This window comes from Rhinolophus ferrumequinum, chromosome 7 (genome assembly GCF_004115265.2).
Source record: "Rhinolophus ferrumequinum isolate MPI-CBG mRhiFer1 chromosome 7, mRhiFer1_v1.p, whole genome shotgun sequence".
Classification (NCBI taxonomy): Eukaryota; Metazoa; Chordata; class Mammalia; order Chiroptera; family Rhinolophidae; genus Rhinolophus; species Rhinolophus ferrumequinum.
The window spans coordinates 23,592,879-23,609,608 of record NC_046290.1 but is presented as its reverse complement, the minus strand read 5'-3'; the positions used below and the strand labels follow the sequence as shown (position 1 = coordinate 23,609,608).

Here is a 16,730-nt window from a genome sequence, read left to right as displayed (position 1 = left end):
GCTTTTGTGTGCGCTTGGTTATATGTATATTTTATTTCACAATGAAGTTAAACTACATAGAAAATTAAATTATGTAACTTACCATATAAAGTGGGAGTGGAGGAGACCGCGTTATAGTCTTCTAAGGTCATGGTAAGATACTGCTTAAGCAGGTTAAGGATGCATGCAATACTTTGGTCATCATTAGAACAGTAGAAATGGGATGTAGCTTCAAATAGAGGAAAGATTGAATGATTTTTTTAAAAAATCCAATTAATTTGAAACAGCAAAAGGACAATAACAGCCCCTAACTAAACTTTATTGTTTAAAAATGCATACTTGGTTGGGCAAACTAGAAACAAAGCCATGAGATGTGATTTACAATATTGTTTAGGTCAAGATACTGCACTGGTGGGGATGGACACTCTGGAATCCCTCAGAGGCCTTGGGTCAGGGGGCAACATCTTGTTTCTTCACCTGGGTGTTTTTTACAAGCATTTTTTTTAACTGCTTATTAACTATACCATACATTTATATTTTGTGCTCTTTTCTGTATTTCTGTATTTACATTTCAAAATGTAAAAGGTTTCTAAAAAATCAATTTCTGTCAATCGAATAGTCTAAAAAAGTAAAATCATATGATCATCTCAAATAGATGCAGAAAACATTTTGATAAAATTCAACATTGATTTATATTTTTTTAAAGTCCTATGTTTTAAAACAAGCATTCTTTTTTTTTAAAGGATGTGTCTCTACATACATATATGCAGACGTGTATGTATAAACAAGAACACCGAACTACTGCAAATATCATTCTTAATGCTACAAGCGTTCCCTTTGAGGTCCGGAACAAGGCAATATGCCCACCATCACCCCTTCTAGTCAACATTGCATGTTCCATAACTGTAAGATAAGGAAAGAGAAAAGGCCTAAGGGTGAAAAAAGAAACAGGCTTTTATTTATTATGCTATAATATGTATGTGGGAGAGCCAAAAATACATGCATGATTAGACTTGATAAAAAAATGGCATCTCTTAGTATGGTGTTTGGGAACCCTGAACCCCAGTTAAGTCAGTGACCCCCAAGTAAACCTGAACCTCAGATATGTTAAAAGGAAAGGGGCTGGGGGAGAGTGGGATGGCTCATAATACAGTACTCCTCAGGGTGGCTGTGAGATTGGAATCAAGTAGTGATTTTGTAAACGCCATGAATAATGCCGCCCCACAGCAGATACTCATTTATGAAGAAACATCGGGCACCCACTTGGTTAAGCTCGCCCCCTTCCTTCAGGTCCTTATCTGGAAGTCATTTCTCAGAGGTGCCATCCCTACTTAATTTTTAATCCTTAAAATTTAGCACTACCTAACATACTAACATGTTAATATCACCTCTCACTCAAACATAAGCTCCATGAGCAATGATTTTTGTTTGTTTTGTTTGCAGAACCACCCGTGCCTGACCCCATAATAGGCGCTCAATAAATTTGTGTTGAATCAGGTAATTAGAGGAATTTACTGTCACCATCCCGCAGTGATCTCTGCTACTGGATTATACGTAATAGGTATGGGGAGTGTTCACTAGGCTACTGGTTGGAGGGAGGGGGAAGCCTCGTGATGCCTTCTAAACCTCATCAACTCGAGATCCCTTCCTTGGGGGGAGATGGCGGCGCTGGGAGGGGGCGGGGGTTGGAGATTAGGTATGTGTGACTATTAGAATTAGTGAGAAGGGCGATGGGGCACCCAAAAGTTGGGAGAAAGATCCAGAAAAGGGGACATGGGAATACCGAAGGCAGACTGGATAGTCTAAATTGGTATCTGGGCCAGCGCTGCTCACAGACTCACTACCTGCTTTGAAGAGGGGCATGTCATGGACGTGATTTTCGTAGAGACTCCAGCCCGAGGTTTCTAAGCAGGACCAAGGTGACAAGTCAGCGGGGCCGGAATCAATAGGGCCGAGAAGAGGCGGAGGTGAAAAAAAGCACTGATGAGACACCTGGCTCTGATCCGGTAGGAGCAGACACCACGCTCTCCTGTCGGCTAGCTAGGAGTTTGCAGCGATCGCTGTGCGGAGCGGAGGCAGGAGGAACAAACCATTGCGCGGTGCAGGCCGCGCCGCCTCCGGCTCCGCCCCGCAGGACGCAGCGCGAGTGAGCACGGCTGGCGGGGCGTCCGGGGCCGCTTCTGGTCTTCCTGCTGTCCTGGCTTCTGCCCCGGGAAGGCGCCCAAATCCTGGTCTTGTCCTTGGGTGCCTGTTCATACCAGTGGGGAGCCCGCGCACCGGAGCCACGGTTGGATAGAGAGGACCCCTCCTTCTTTTGGCGCTGTCAAGTTGTGGCTGCAGAAAGCTGCCCCTAGGGAAAGCACGAGGGCTTCTCTGAAGCCGAGAGCAAGCTAGAAAGAACGCCTATTTTGCCTGAGCCATAGTCCTAGGATCTATTCTCTGTAGATCTTATTGCTTAATGCAAATCAGGTCCCGCAGGGTCTTGATAGCAGGCTACAGGTATCTATTATGAGAAGTCTGATTTCAAAATGGAGCCAAGCTCAGGTCCAAAATAAGTACCTCCTGCCAAAAGGATTTACACTTAAAGGAACTTTCGAGTGTTAAAGGGGTAGTTCCACCTCCTTCTTCCCAAGACTGTCTCCTAGAGTCACTTTCTAGCCACTTTCTGGTTTTCACTGTAGCAAAAATTTCCAAACAGGATCCCATCAATAATCCTGACTGGCTGTCTACCATGGGGGGCCATATGCATAGGACAATGTACAGTTGGGTTTTTTAGAGCACAATTAAGGAGCATGACCCTTATTATAATGTAGTCGATTTCCTAGGGAGAGGAATGCCTTAAGCTGTAAGCCCCCAAAAGCTTATCCCTTTGACATGGAGCCCCTGAGTCACAGGACAGGGAAACTAGAGGAAGGTGGTTAGGGATGAGGGCTCAGAGCCAGGAATCAATCTGCATGAGGACTCCGGTCCAGAGCAGACTTGCCCAAATAGGAACAGACAGGAATGAAGCTCTCTTTCTGTTCACCATCTAGTCAGAGTTCATTCTGAAGTTTCCCTGTTTCCCCTTTCCACTCTGGCTTTTCTCTCCACGGACCTCACGAAACTGAAGCTTTGTTTCTAGGGGGAAGCAATTATCTCCTGATAAACCAGGTATCTCATATTCTTCAAGATCATGGGCATGATGTGATCTCACTTCAATAGAATGAATTTCAGGTATCTTACCTTCTTATTCTGTGGACTAGTGCAGTCTAATAAAAATATAACATGAGCTACAAATGCAAACCCCATAATGTAATTGTTAATATTCCAGAAGCCACATTAAAAGATAAAAAGAAAACAGGTTATACTAATTTTAATAACGTATTTTATTTAACCCAATGTAGCCAAAATATCGTTTCAACATGTAAACAATATAAAAAATAGTTAATGGGAGATTTCACATTTGTTTATATGAAGTCTTTGAAATCTGGTGTGTAGTTTACAACTCACACTAGCCACATTTCAAATGTGAATAGCCACATGTGACTAATGGCTTCCATACTGGGCAGTAGTGTTTGGACCCTCCCTCCATAGGTGATAGCTTTGAGTGCCTTGGATATGTTAAATGTTTCTCAAAACTTAATTTTAGTCTTCTGAGTTATTATAATGAAAAAATATATGTGTGTTAGTATGTGTTTATTTAAAGGTCCATCTTAAACCATGACTTTAGCAAAAGTAAGTTTGAAATGCTATTTGGCTCTTCTCATCTTCTGCATTCCTCTATCTCTCACCCCTCACCTGTATCTTTAGCCCATCCAGGCAAACTCTTCACACACATTTCCAGATCAGTTTGATAAAAATGCTGCTTTGTTTATATTGCTTGAAATCTTGTCTATAGTTTGTGAAATTTAAATCAAGGTGTTTTTCTGATCGATAAGAATTCCAGAAAAAGAAAGCAATAAAATTGTAGGAGAAACTTGTCAAAGAACTAATACAAGAAAAATTTTCAGAATTGAAATACATGAGTCTCCATATTGAAAGGTCCCACCTAGCACCCCACACACAGAATAAAAAAATGACCTACACCAAGGCAAATCATAATGAAATTTCAGAATACCAGTGATTCATAAAAAGCAACCTAAAAGTTTTCATATATGTCAATGATGAATAGGACTTAGAATGACATCAAACTGTTTAGCATTGACATTGCAGCAATGTACACAGAAAAGCAACAAGATTTTGCTGTAATCTCAAAGGCTTTTCTTTTCATACAAATTTAAATTTCTCAAAGAGAATAGAATTGGCAAAACAGAAAAGTAATGAAGATGTGCAGTTGGCCTGGCCAGCAGTCACCCCAGATTGGATCAATGGAAGGATCCACAAAGGATATCTCCTGGAGGAAAAAAAAAATCAGTAAGTTGAGGTTACTGAAAATTGTATTGAGAGAATATTGGAGGAAGTTGGGAGACTGACCAATAGGCACAGAAACAAAACAAAACAAACAAACCTAAACAAATGAAAAATAAGGCAATTATTAATTCTGGGGGGTGGCGGAGTACACAAATGGAAACCAAATGATGATATTCTATTTGCCTCAAAAATGAATAATTGTTACATAGTCATAATAATGTAAATACAGAATGTTTAAACCAGTATTGTAACATTAATTGAGAAGATGCCTCTTGCCTTTGAAAATCTCTGACATATTCCTGGGAATATAGAAAGTCATGTGCATATGGAAGACTGTGCACAGGCTCAAGAAAGACCTGAGAAGGCCCTAATTGCTCCCTTTGGGCCCTCCGTGAGCCTCTGAACGAGCAGGAAGTGAAGGCTAAGGCAGTGCTGTAAACTGGCTGCCAGAGCATTGCAAGTGTGCCTAACCCACACACATAGAGCCCCTCGGCAAAGGCTAGGACACTCAGAGTTGCAAGGCATTGAAGGAAACCTCTGCCTAACTATTAGATGCCCACTAACTAACGGATCAGAGACTCTAGTGACCAAACATGACAAGAAAAATAGATTTTACAGAATTAGTTCAGGAAAGTCACTAAACAGCGACAGCAGCAATCACAACGATCAGCAACAATAATAAACTGAGGTGGAGGAAATCTGGTTTCCAGACTTGCCACAGCATTCCGTGTTTCCCCGAAAATAAGACCTAGCCAGACAATTAGCTCTAATGCGTCTTTTGGAGCAAAAATGAATATAAGACCCAGTCTTATGTTAGACAAGACCCGTTCTTATAGTAAAAGAAGACTGGGTTTTATATTATATTATGTTAGATAATACCCGGTCTTATTTTGCTATATTAATTTTTGCTCCAAAAGATGAATTAGAGCTGATTGTTGGGCTAGGTCTTATTTTCGGGGAAACACGGTACTACTCAAAATGTCCAGTTTTCAACAACAACAAAAAGTGTGAGACACGCAAAGAAATAGGAAAATATGTCAACTGAAAGCTGTAGACAGAAACTGTCCATGAAGAAGCCCAGACAGTGGATTTTACACAAAGAATTTAAATCAGTGATTGTATATTCAAGGAACTACAGAAAGTGGTATCTAAGGAACTAAAGGAAAGTACGAGAACAATGAGACTGACAGCTAATAAATTCGAGATTTCTTTTGAAGACGCGAAATGTTCTAAAATTGGTTGTGATGGTGGTTGTACAACTCTGCAGATTCACTAAAAACCACTAAACCCTACACTTTTAAAGAGTGAATTTATGATATGTGAGTTATATCTCAATAAAGATGTTTTTAGAGAAAAAATTTTTCTGAGAAATAAGGGAAAGGGCTAAAATTGGGTATCAGCATTCCTTTTAATATGTCTAGCAGTGTGCCACTTAATTTTCTCTTCTGTCTCTTTTTAGATTTTAAAAAGAAGAAGAAAAAATCCCAGATTGTCTATTGGTCTCCTCCTGAAAACTATAAACAGGAATTCAAGAAAAATTTTGATTTCTTTTTTGAAGGAAGCTCTGTTTGGGAGGTAATATTTTTTTCCTTTTAAACAAAAATAAAGCCATTATTATTTGAGAAATATGAATGAATGAATGAATGAATGTATGAGCAATATCTCAATCATCCCTGAACCAATCAGTTCAGATAGTCTCGGGGATGTGGCACTCTGGCTATCATTCCCAGCCTGTTCAGCTTTCAAACCTGAATGAGGAGATATTATCCTTAGAAACTGGGGGAATCTCACCCTAAATGTAAAGTTTAAAAGACTCCCCACCTTCTCTCTTTGCCTTTAATCTCTCTAACTCAGGGACAGTGATGGGCAACTCACCATTTCATTGTTGGATAAAGTCACAGTAACTCAATTTTACTTCCTTCTGTTCCTTTCTCATACATTTTTTTGATGGTTGGGGTCACTTACAAAGATGGATTTTTTTTTACAGAACTGGAACCTGGCCATTTAAGATTCATTCATGGCAGAACTTTAAGATTCAGTGCTCAGCATTGCCGAGAGTAGGTCATGAGGTTCGCTCTTTGTAATGCCACTCATCTGAAACTCAGAATAACAAGAAACTACTCATCTTAAGCATGACATCAGAGAAAGGAAAATCACGCGTGTCTGTGTTCATTAGAAGGCCTTTACTCCTCCCTCATTTCTCGTAAAAGATGTTACTCACCACTCAAGACATTTCTTAAATACTGCCTCCTCCATAATACCTGTTTTATTTGCCTCACTTCTACCTCTCTAGTCCACTGACTTAGCACTTGATTTTATGCTTTATCTTTTTCATTAAAAAGATTTGTTGGGGACTTAAGGTGTACCACGCAATGTAGGTATTAGAGACAGTGGAGAATGAAAAAGACTGAAAAAACAAGCAACCCCTGCCTCCCAGCTCTTCCCTCTGCTCTCCTCTCCTCCAACTAGACTGAGCCGGGAAGATACACTTTTAGAGCACGTCCTACAAGCCCTAGCACTGTTTCTGCAAGTCTTTTCTCTTCCCCTGTGTTAGGTTAATGTTTCTATTTTCATGGGCTAATTCCCCAAACTTGATACTGCATGCCTTGAATTTCTCAAAACTACCCCATGTGTTACTTTATATGTTTTTTAAAGCTTCATTTGAAAAATCCCCACGGGTTTATATGAAATTGGTATAGCATACAGACATCTCTAGACTGACTGCTAGAGTAATTCGATTGTTTCTACACTTTCACCATGCCTGGTTCTTTCTTTTGAAGTTCTTAGGAAACTTGTTAATGTTTAACTCACGATTTGTAATGATTTGTTCAACAGCTGTTTTCCCTGTCAAACTGTAAGCTCCATGAGGATAAAGGTCCTGTAATACTTTCTTGCTCACTGCACGGAACCTATCACAGCGTGGAGCACATAGGCACATAGTAGGCACACAGGAAACACTTATTGTACTATCTAAAGATCAAGATTTATTAAAATACTAGACCAAAATATAAGTCACATGTTTCTTGACTAGCTTGTTACCATTATTGAAACCTTTGATATTGTCCCAGATATAATTAGAAAAATTATCCTTATTTGAGCGTTGAATTCAAGAAGCCTCCTTAGACTATTCTCTTTGTGGCCGTAAACTAGCTGTCTGGTGTGTTTGTTTGTTTGTTTGTTTGTTTTGTGATCCAGTGAGACTATCTCCTCAAACTTACAATAGCTAAACTGACTGCACATTTGATCACATTTATCTTCCTTTCATGATCTCATGTCCTTTTGGAAGAAGCTTGACCTGCTATCACACTGCTGAGATGACAAAACAACTTCTCTCTGTTCTTCAGTAATTATCCGTAATTATGCTCACAGTAAAGATTTTCTTTATTGAAACAGTTTTAACAGCTTTCATCCCAACATTCATTCATTCTATCTATCTTCTCCTTTCTCGTGAACCAATTTTAAATACAGTTTTACCATTTCAAAATTTGTGAATAGTGGTATATACCCTGTGCTCCTATGTTAGGGTAAATGCATATTTACCTTCTCTCTCCCTCTAGAACAGTAATTCTCAACCCTACCTGTATAGTAAAATATAATCACCGGAGGAGCTTCGAAAGAATACGTATGTCTGCATCCCACCTTCCAATGTCTATGTAAATTATTTATGCTGAAATCCAGGCATAGATATATTTGTAAAGCTCCCCAGAAATTATACAGTCAGGGTAGAGACCCCACAGCCCTAGCCATGTCTCTGCCTCCCCTCCCTCCCATCCCCTCCAGAGGGCACAGGGCAGGGCTCTTCAGGGTTCTAAGTGTTGGTCCTTCGCCTTAGCAAAAGGAGGTCGCACAGCTGATTGCTGATAAGGACCTGACTGCCAGACTCCTGGCCTGAGAAATGGAAATGTCACTTTGCCGCCGACGCTCTGGGTCCTAAAATCATTCGTGTAGAATTCCTTAGCTGGGGTATTTGTCAAGTGCTGTATAAACTGTAACAAATGTTTAAACATTATGAAAAGGAAAGTAAATAAATTCCCAATAAAATGAAGTAAAACCTCAAGTAACAGCTGACACAGGACATTCATCCTCACCAGGGTTTTAAGAATCTGCCCCACAGGAGAGGCCCTGAAAGGTGGAGAAAAGTACAAAGTCCTCATTCGCTGGCCCTAAAAAATGGAACCCAGGCAACAACCACCCTTTCGAAGGATTTCCTGCCAATGGAGTGTGAAGACATTTGTTGGCCCAATAGTTGAAAGCAAGAGACTGGCAGATGTCACGAGAACACAGCTTTTAGAATGGTTTGTCCAGTAGAAAATGCTGTTCCTCCACTTCTGTTCTTGGGATCCTGTCATCAAGATGCTTACATCCCCAGGAAAACAGGTCCTACATGGGCACTTGTGAGACCAAAGTTAACTTATAATTGAAGGTCGTACAGAGCATCAATAAATGAGGTTCAGCATATAGCCAGTAGAGAGAGACCCGGCCATAGCTGGTAGCATCTCCCAGAGCAGGACAAGAATCGAAAGATGGGTAGGATTGAGGGGAAGAAAGCAGGAACGTTGTAAGCATCAGAAAGACTCATAGTATAGACAAACACAAGGAAAAGGCATGCTGGATTTGGAGCTCATAACAATGCCGGCATATGGAGCAGAAAGTACCCAGGTGGGAACTGTACAATAGGTGGCTTGCTGCTGGAAGTCCTTTATCTTCTGGTGCTGAGATTCTTTTGTTGTTTTCAGATGAACACTTTCTGTGAATATAGAATATCTCTCACTTTTTTTCTTCTTGCAGAAAGTCATTTACAAACCTTTTGAAGATGAAAGAGCTCCATGCAACTCAGTATAGCCAGTTGTTGAGAAGGACAGATATCACAGGCCCCTTAAAGAATGAGAGTTCCAACCTGGTGATGGTTGATGGTGTAGAATGCTGTACTTTCCTGATTGCTGAGAAACTTGGATGGCCCTCTGTGACTATCCTTACTAGCACATTTGGAGTTACGAATTTTGGGGCTGCCTGAGTCTGTGCTTTAGGCGCCAGCATTCCTCTCCTCCCTTACAGATCACATGGATTTCGGGGGCGAGTGAAGAAGTCTCTGAAGTGCCTAATTTCTGCCTTGAGGGGATGATATATCAACGCTCAGTTTGATAGCACTATCAGAGAACATTTCCCAGAAGGCTCCAGGCCAGTGTCATTTCATCTTTCACTGAAAACAGAGCTGTGGTTTGTTAATTCTGACTTTGCCTTTGATTTCTCCTGCACCCCCCCCTTACCCCCCCGCCGCCCTTCCTAACACTGGTTATAATGGAGGTTTAATGGCCAAACCTGTTGAACCAATGCCTCCAGTAAATGAAACCTTCATACTCCATTTGGACGTGAGGAATCACCCTTGTAATGGCACTGGTAGTGCAGAGATGGCAATTGCTCAGACATAGGGCAAAGGCAAGTTTATCTTTCAAAGAAATTGCTAAGCAGTTCCTCCAAGGTGAGTATACAATCTTATACTGCCACCAGCAGCAGCCCAGAGTTTCAGGAACTCCACGTTCTTGCCAACATTGGGTGTTGTCAGTCTTTTTAATTTTAGATATTCTGGTGAGTGTGCGATGGTACCTCCAGTTTCAGTTTTTCATTTCCTTGATGTCCAATGATGTTAAACATTTTTTTCATGTGTTAATAACCATTTTTATATCCTCTTTTATGAAGTGTCTGTTGATCTTTAGCCCATTGTTAGTTAGGTTGTTGTCTTTTAATTGTAGATTTGTAGAAGTTCTTTGTCTGTTCTGGATAAAGATCTCTTATCAGAGATATGCGTTCTGAATATGGTTCCCAGTGTGCAGGTTGCCTATTCATTTTCTTACTATTGTCTTTTGATGAACAGAAACATTTACGTCTGATGAAGCCTGGTTCATCAATTTCTTTTCTTTTATGATCTAAAAAAATCTTTGCCTATCTCCAGGTGATAAGGATAGTCTCCTACGCTTTCTTTTTCTATAGGCTTCATAGTTTTGGATTTTACATTTAAGCCTATGATCCATTTTGAATTCATGTTTGTGTGTGGAGGAATCTAGGCGTCTCGAATTTTTTTTTTAAACAGATATTCAGTTGTTCTTTTGTCTTCCCGATTTCTCTAACACATAGTACCAAGTGCCTAGTTCATACCACTTGCTCACTAAGTGGTTGCTTCTTTTATGAAATGGGTAGGGCTAGTGAGAATCCCAAAGCTCTTTTTGTCTTTTTTTCTAACTATCACTTCTTCCCAAGCTCTAGAGCTTTACTAAATACAGAGCTGGTATTCTAGCTTCTCAGCTTCAGCCTCCAGTTGCCACAGCCAATCCCAGGTCTTTCTGCCCTAAAATACTACACCCTCTTGTTTGGAATCAGCCAACAACCAACTTACAATGTCCGTTTAGTGGGTCTCACTAGGTGGTTCTCAATCTTGGCTGCACATATAGTGTTCTCTCTCTCTCTCTCTCTTTTTGGCAGAAATATATATATATATATATATATATATATATATATATATATATACACACATATATATACTTATATATATATACACACACATATATATACACACACACACACATATATATATGCTTCTCAAACCTATATATCTATATGTATGTGGCAGAATCACTTGAGAATTTGTTGCAGATATCATGATACTTTACTGCTAAAGACTTCAGCATATGTTTCCTATGAATGAAGCATTTTCCTACATAACCACAATACAATTATCAGAGTCCAGAAATTTCATGTTGAATACTCCTCGACTTACACATAACAAATTTTCTTTGATCCTACATCCCCCTTGAGCTATATTCCAAATCTCTGCTCCCCTTGACTGTAGAACTCTTTAAAGGAGTCGTCTATGCTTTATGTCACCACTTCCTCTTCTCCCGTCCTTGCCCCATCCCTCTTCAGTAAGTCTCCCTCAGCCCACCCAACAGCTCTTGTCCAGGTCGCCAAAGCCAAGGACCACTTTGCCATTCTTACCCTATGTATCCGATCAGCATCCTTTATTCCAATTGCTCACTGCCCCCTCCTTGAACAGGTAATTAATTCAGGTGGCCCCAGACACCACACTCACTTAGTTTTCTCCCTACGCCGGCTGCTCCTTCTCAGTCTCCTTGGTTGATTCCTCTTCAACTCTACTACCTCCAGTCTTTGTAGGGTTCCACACCAGGGCCTGGTCCTTGGATCTCATCTGATTTCTAATCCACACTTAACTTTTGGGGTTCTCATCCAGTCTCATGATTTGAAATATCTTCTGTACACCAATGTTCATTTCCAAATTGATATCTGCCACCCAAATCCTTCTGCTATTTGCAGTATATCACATCACCTTCCTAACTGACATCTCTTCTCCATCGTCAAGTAGGCACCTCAAACTTAACACGACCAATATCAGCTTTGGATTGCTCCCCGCACCCTTCAAACTGCTGATCAAATCTCCATCTCAGTAAATCCATTCTTTTAGTTTATCAGGCTTCTTTCATTTAAAGTTTGTAAAGGTTTAAATAACAAAGACAAGAAAGAACAATAAAGATTTTATTACATCATAATTCAAATTTATACAATTATTTGTTCTAGGATTTATAACCTAAAAAGCCTGCTCATTTAAAATTTATTTTTTAATCATTTAATTTCATTTAGGTCATGCGACTTTCAAGAAAAGTTCTATTTGGGAATCCTTCAGGAGTTCATTCTATGAACATCTGCTTCAGCCTCAGAATTGGCTGACTACTTAATATTTGGCCTTTGGCATTCCTCCAAATTGTATAGAACGTGTATATATATACGTATATATATATGCATGTTGTGTGTGTGCGTGCGCATTTGCCTACAGGTACAAATCAGCAGCGGTGGCCGCCAGCACCATCAGGCGCTCCCACCCCCTGACCCCCGCCCAGCGGCTGGTGGGCTGGGTCAACCACATCCTCCAGACAGGGGGAGCGGCCCACCTCAAACCCCACGCCTTGCAGCAGCCCTGGTATGAGCAGTACCTGCTGGACGTCCTCTTATTCCTTCTGGTGGTCGCCCTGGGCACCGTGTGGCTCTGTGGGAAGCTGCTGGGCCTGGTGGCCAGGTGGCTGTGTGTGGCCAGAAAGCTGAAGGAGGCGTGAGGCACAGTTCACCCTAGGGGTGGTGTGAGAGGGGGCATTGCGAGCCAGTGGCTCTTTGAAGACTCCCCAAGCATAGGCCAGCCCTGGTGTCTTCCCTTCACCCCCAGTTGACAATGGCACACAAATTGCTCCTCACTCTTTTCTGCCTTGGTTTATAAAGTATTATGAGACAATCTTGTGGTGGCTCATCCTGCAGTCTGTAGCCTCCTCTGCTTTTTTTTTTTTTTTTGACTTTTTGTCTCCCTTTCTAAACTACTTGCCAACCTGCCTCTCTAGTATGTTTCTTTTATGAAATATTTTACCCTCAATGACTGTGCTCTCATATTTGCTTTTCCATTCTCAGATGGAATTAAATTCCCCCTTAAAAGTTTTAAATGTGTGGTATCGAGTGGATTAAAACATAGTGAAGAAAACATTGGAAACATGGCACAGTGTTTGGAAACCATAGTGTTTGATTGCTTAACTCTGAGGTTGTGGATCACATCTTAAAATAATTCAAATGAACAAAAGGAAGTATCTACTATAAATATTCCCTTCAGAAATAGGAAAAGGCCCACCTTTGTCAAGGTTGGGATAGAATTTGCCTGGTTGTATGCAGAGCTGGGTGCCAGGTGTCTACCCAGGTATGTGAGGTTTCATTCTGCAAGGATGTCACATGCAGTCAGGAGTATGTCACGTAGACGTGTATGTGTGTGTGTGTGAGAGAGAGAGAGAGAGAAAAAGATGAGACAGAGAGAGAGAGAGAGAGAGAGATAAGGTTTTATTTCTGCAATTCTTATGAAATCTCTTCATCTGGTCTCTGGCAATAGTTCCTTGAGGGACAGACATGTGTTCTCATTGGAATGTACAGCCAGAATTTCGTTCACCTTATAAGTAACACAGGGACCTAAGGATGAAGCTCCCTGCTGGTCACGCCTTCTTTCCTGCTCCCATCACTGTCTTCCTTCCTGAGTATCTGGTAACTCAGTGAGGCCAACTTCTCCTGCCTGGTGCTTCCTAGTCTCCACCCCCATCCATGTAACCTGACCAATAGCAGCCAGGGAGCCTGAATGATGGCTCCAGCCTTGCCCTCCCAGTATCCCAGAGCTGGCTGCCAGCATGGCTTTGACGTGGAAATCTGATCTCATTGTTCTCTGATGAAAATCCTTTGTTAGCTCCCATCACATGGAATACAAGGCCTCTGTGATCTGTCTCGGCTATCTTTCCAGCCACATCTTGAAAATTCTGAAATAGACCCACAAAAATATATTCAGTTGATTTTTGACAAAGGTATAAAGGCAATTCAATGGGAAAAACAAAATCTTTTCAGGAAATTGTACTGAATGGGATTTTACCTTTATTTAATAATGTACGCAAAAAGACATTGCCTGTTAGTTCACACCATGCACAAAAATTAACTCAAAGTGTATCATAGACCTAAATATAAATTATGAAACTATAGAAGTTCTAAAAGAAAGTCCTTTTAATCTATGATAGTCACAGATTTATTATTCAAAACACGAAAGCTCAAATCATAAAGACATTTGAAAAACTGGACTTTACCTAAATGTAAAACTTTCACTCTTTTAAAGAGACCAATAAGAAAACAAAATGTAAGCCACAAACTGGGAGAAAGTATTTCAGACAAAGAACTTATATCTAGAATATCTAAATACATCTTATAACCCAGGATAAAAATGGACAAAAGGTTTGAAGAGACACTTCGCAAAAGAAGATATACAAATGGCCAATAATCACATGAAAAGTTACTCAACACATTAGTTATCAGAGAAATGCAAAATAAAACCACAGTTAGTTATCACAACACATCTACTAGAGTTAAAAAGACTGACCATACCAGTAGTTGGCAAGGAGATAGAGCTACTGGAATTCATACATTCCATGCCGATGAGAAAGTAAAATAGTACAGCCACTTAGGACCACTGCTCTGTGGTTGCCAGAACAGTTAAGTGTACACTTGCCATATACTCAAGTTAAATGAAAACGTGTATTCACCTGAAAACGTGTATTCACCTGAAAACGTGTATTCACCTGAAAACGTGTACACAGATGTTCGTAGCGGCTTTATTTGTAATAGCCCCCAGACTAAAAACAAACTAAATGCCCATGAGGAGGTGAATGGACAAACAAGCTGTGATATATCCATAAAATGGACTATTGCTCAGCAGTATAAAGGGACACACCACTGATACACACCACAATATCAATGAATCTCAAAATGATCATGCTGAGAAAAAGAAGCCAGACTCAAAGAAGTGATTCCACTCACATAAAACTCGAGAAAATATAAACTCATCTATAGTGACAAAAAGCAGATTAGCGGTCGCATGGGGCTATGGGCTGAGGTAGGATGAACTGCAAATGAGGTCATGGAAGTGTTTTGTATCTTGCTGTCAGTGGTGGTTTTGTAGGTGTATATACATCGATCAAAACAAAGAAGATGCAGGTTGTTGTTTGCAAATTAGTCCTAAAAATTGAATTGAAAGTCCCTGTGGGTAAGATTCGTTTTTGACTGTCTTTCCATTTGGGCACCTGAAAGTTTAGTATTCATGAATTAGTGTTGCATTTGAATAGAATTGAAAATGTGAATACATTATAATAATTTCCAAAATAACAGAGCTGGTACGGTTTTGAAGAGGGAGGGTATACAAGTATGTGTGTACACCACGGAGAGCCATTTCCTGGGGAATCAGAGGGCTAATGGTAAACAGCCTAAGATCAGGGATCAAGTTCACATATTCAGACCTCATCCATGTTTATTTTGTGAGGGAGACCTGAGGTCCTCCCATAATTACAACATAGAATCAGACATTTGAGAAATTATAAGCACAGGCAAAATATTCAATTTGTTAAGCTTTGTTGTGCTTGAAACATGACATACACTAAGGATGTACATATAAAATACTCCTATTTGGAGGTGCGCTTTAAGATTCTGAAATGAAGTTCAATATGTCATTTATGTTTCCCTCTGTTATGTATTTATTCTTCTGCTTGTCTATTTCTACATTACCATCAGACGTGATCACATATTGATTCTTTGTGTGCCTATCTACACTAAATGCTCAGTGGATGTGATTCTTTTTCCCATGTCAATCTTCTATTGTTACATTTATCACATCCTAACTGCAGGTCATTGCAAGATGGTTAAGTTATTTATTTACTGTCAACCGATTATCCATGTAAAAGGAAATAAATGAAATGCTTGTGATCTAATACAAATCTATTTAGTACAAGGAACTAGCTATTTTTGAAAAGCACATTTTGTAGTCTAAGTGTCCTTAACATGAATACATTTTACCCAGCTCACTGATTTGCTTCAGCCAACATTGGCTGATTCGTGTTTGTACCAAGAACCGTGCTGGGCACGTTGGAAGATGCAAAAATGAACCAGACCCTCTCTTAGTCCTCTAAGAGCTCTCAGTGGCTTCCACTGGCTTCCTGATTGATTCAAAGGCAGGTTTACCTGTCATTGGTGATGCATCTTGTCTAAGTGATTGCTCCTTAATAGCTTACTATTTAACTCAGTAAGTTCACTCAGTGAGAGTGAAATGAGCCGTGTAATACCACGAGGTTGGCTGCAGAAGGAGGGGTGTTTTTGGTCAGTACCTATTACTGCTTGGTAGGTGTCACACACCATAAGGTGGGGCTTTCTGGGAATAGCATCTAACCCCAAAAGGGAGACAAAGGACATATTTTTTAATACATAGACTCTTTTGGCCCCTCAAATCGCACGTTGCTGGAAATCTCCTCAATCAAGGCAAATTGTCATTAAAATCCACAGACAATACCACCTCCTTGACCTCCAGGGCAAGTCTGAGAAGTTAACAAGGCAGATACAATGTGCACTCTAGAGATTATAGAAATCAGTGACCACACTTGCCTGACTACATATAATGTAAAATGCAGAACGGAAAGTGGAACTTAGGTCTTTGTAGTTCTAGTCCTTGGTTCATTGCACCACTTCACTATGGAAAGTGGAACTTAGGTCTTTGTAGTTCTAGTCCTTGGTTCATTGCACCACTTCACTACGGAAGTGCGAGAAGGGGTGGCAGGGAAGGAGGTAAGATGGATGTTGTAGGTACAACAGTGAAAGAGAGCAGGATTTAGGTATGTTGTTCTAAACAGGGCTTCTTAGCTGGCAAACTTATTGTTAAGGAACAAGGGTAGAAAGAGTTGAGGAGTGAAACGAGGAGAAGAGAAAAGAAACTAATGATGGAAATAGTGGGAAATGGCCTCCTATCA

At 40.4% G+C, this 16,730-nt stretch overlaps 1 protein-coding gene across 1 annotated transcript; it reads left to right on the top strand.

Annotated features, from left to right (window-relative positions):
• The first annotated feature begins 1,638 nt into the window (after window positions 1–1,638).
• LOC117025130 (UDP-glucuronosyltransferase 3A2) lies at window positions 1,639–12,736 on the top strand. Its single transcript, XM_033110905.1, is given in 10 exon segments — window positions 1,639–1,675; window positions 2,197–2,223; window positions 5,828–5,943; window positions 6,729–6,742; window positions 9,157–9,370; window positions 9,372–9,435; window positions 9,438–9,646; window positions 9,648–9,737; window positions 9,947–9,954; window positions 12,212–12,736. Coding segments are annotated over 10 exon segments (1,056 nt in total). The 3' UTR covers window positions 12,489–12,736.
• The last annotated feature ends 3,994 nt before the right edge of the window (window positions 12,737–16,730 follow it).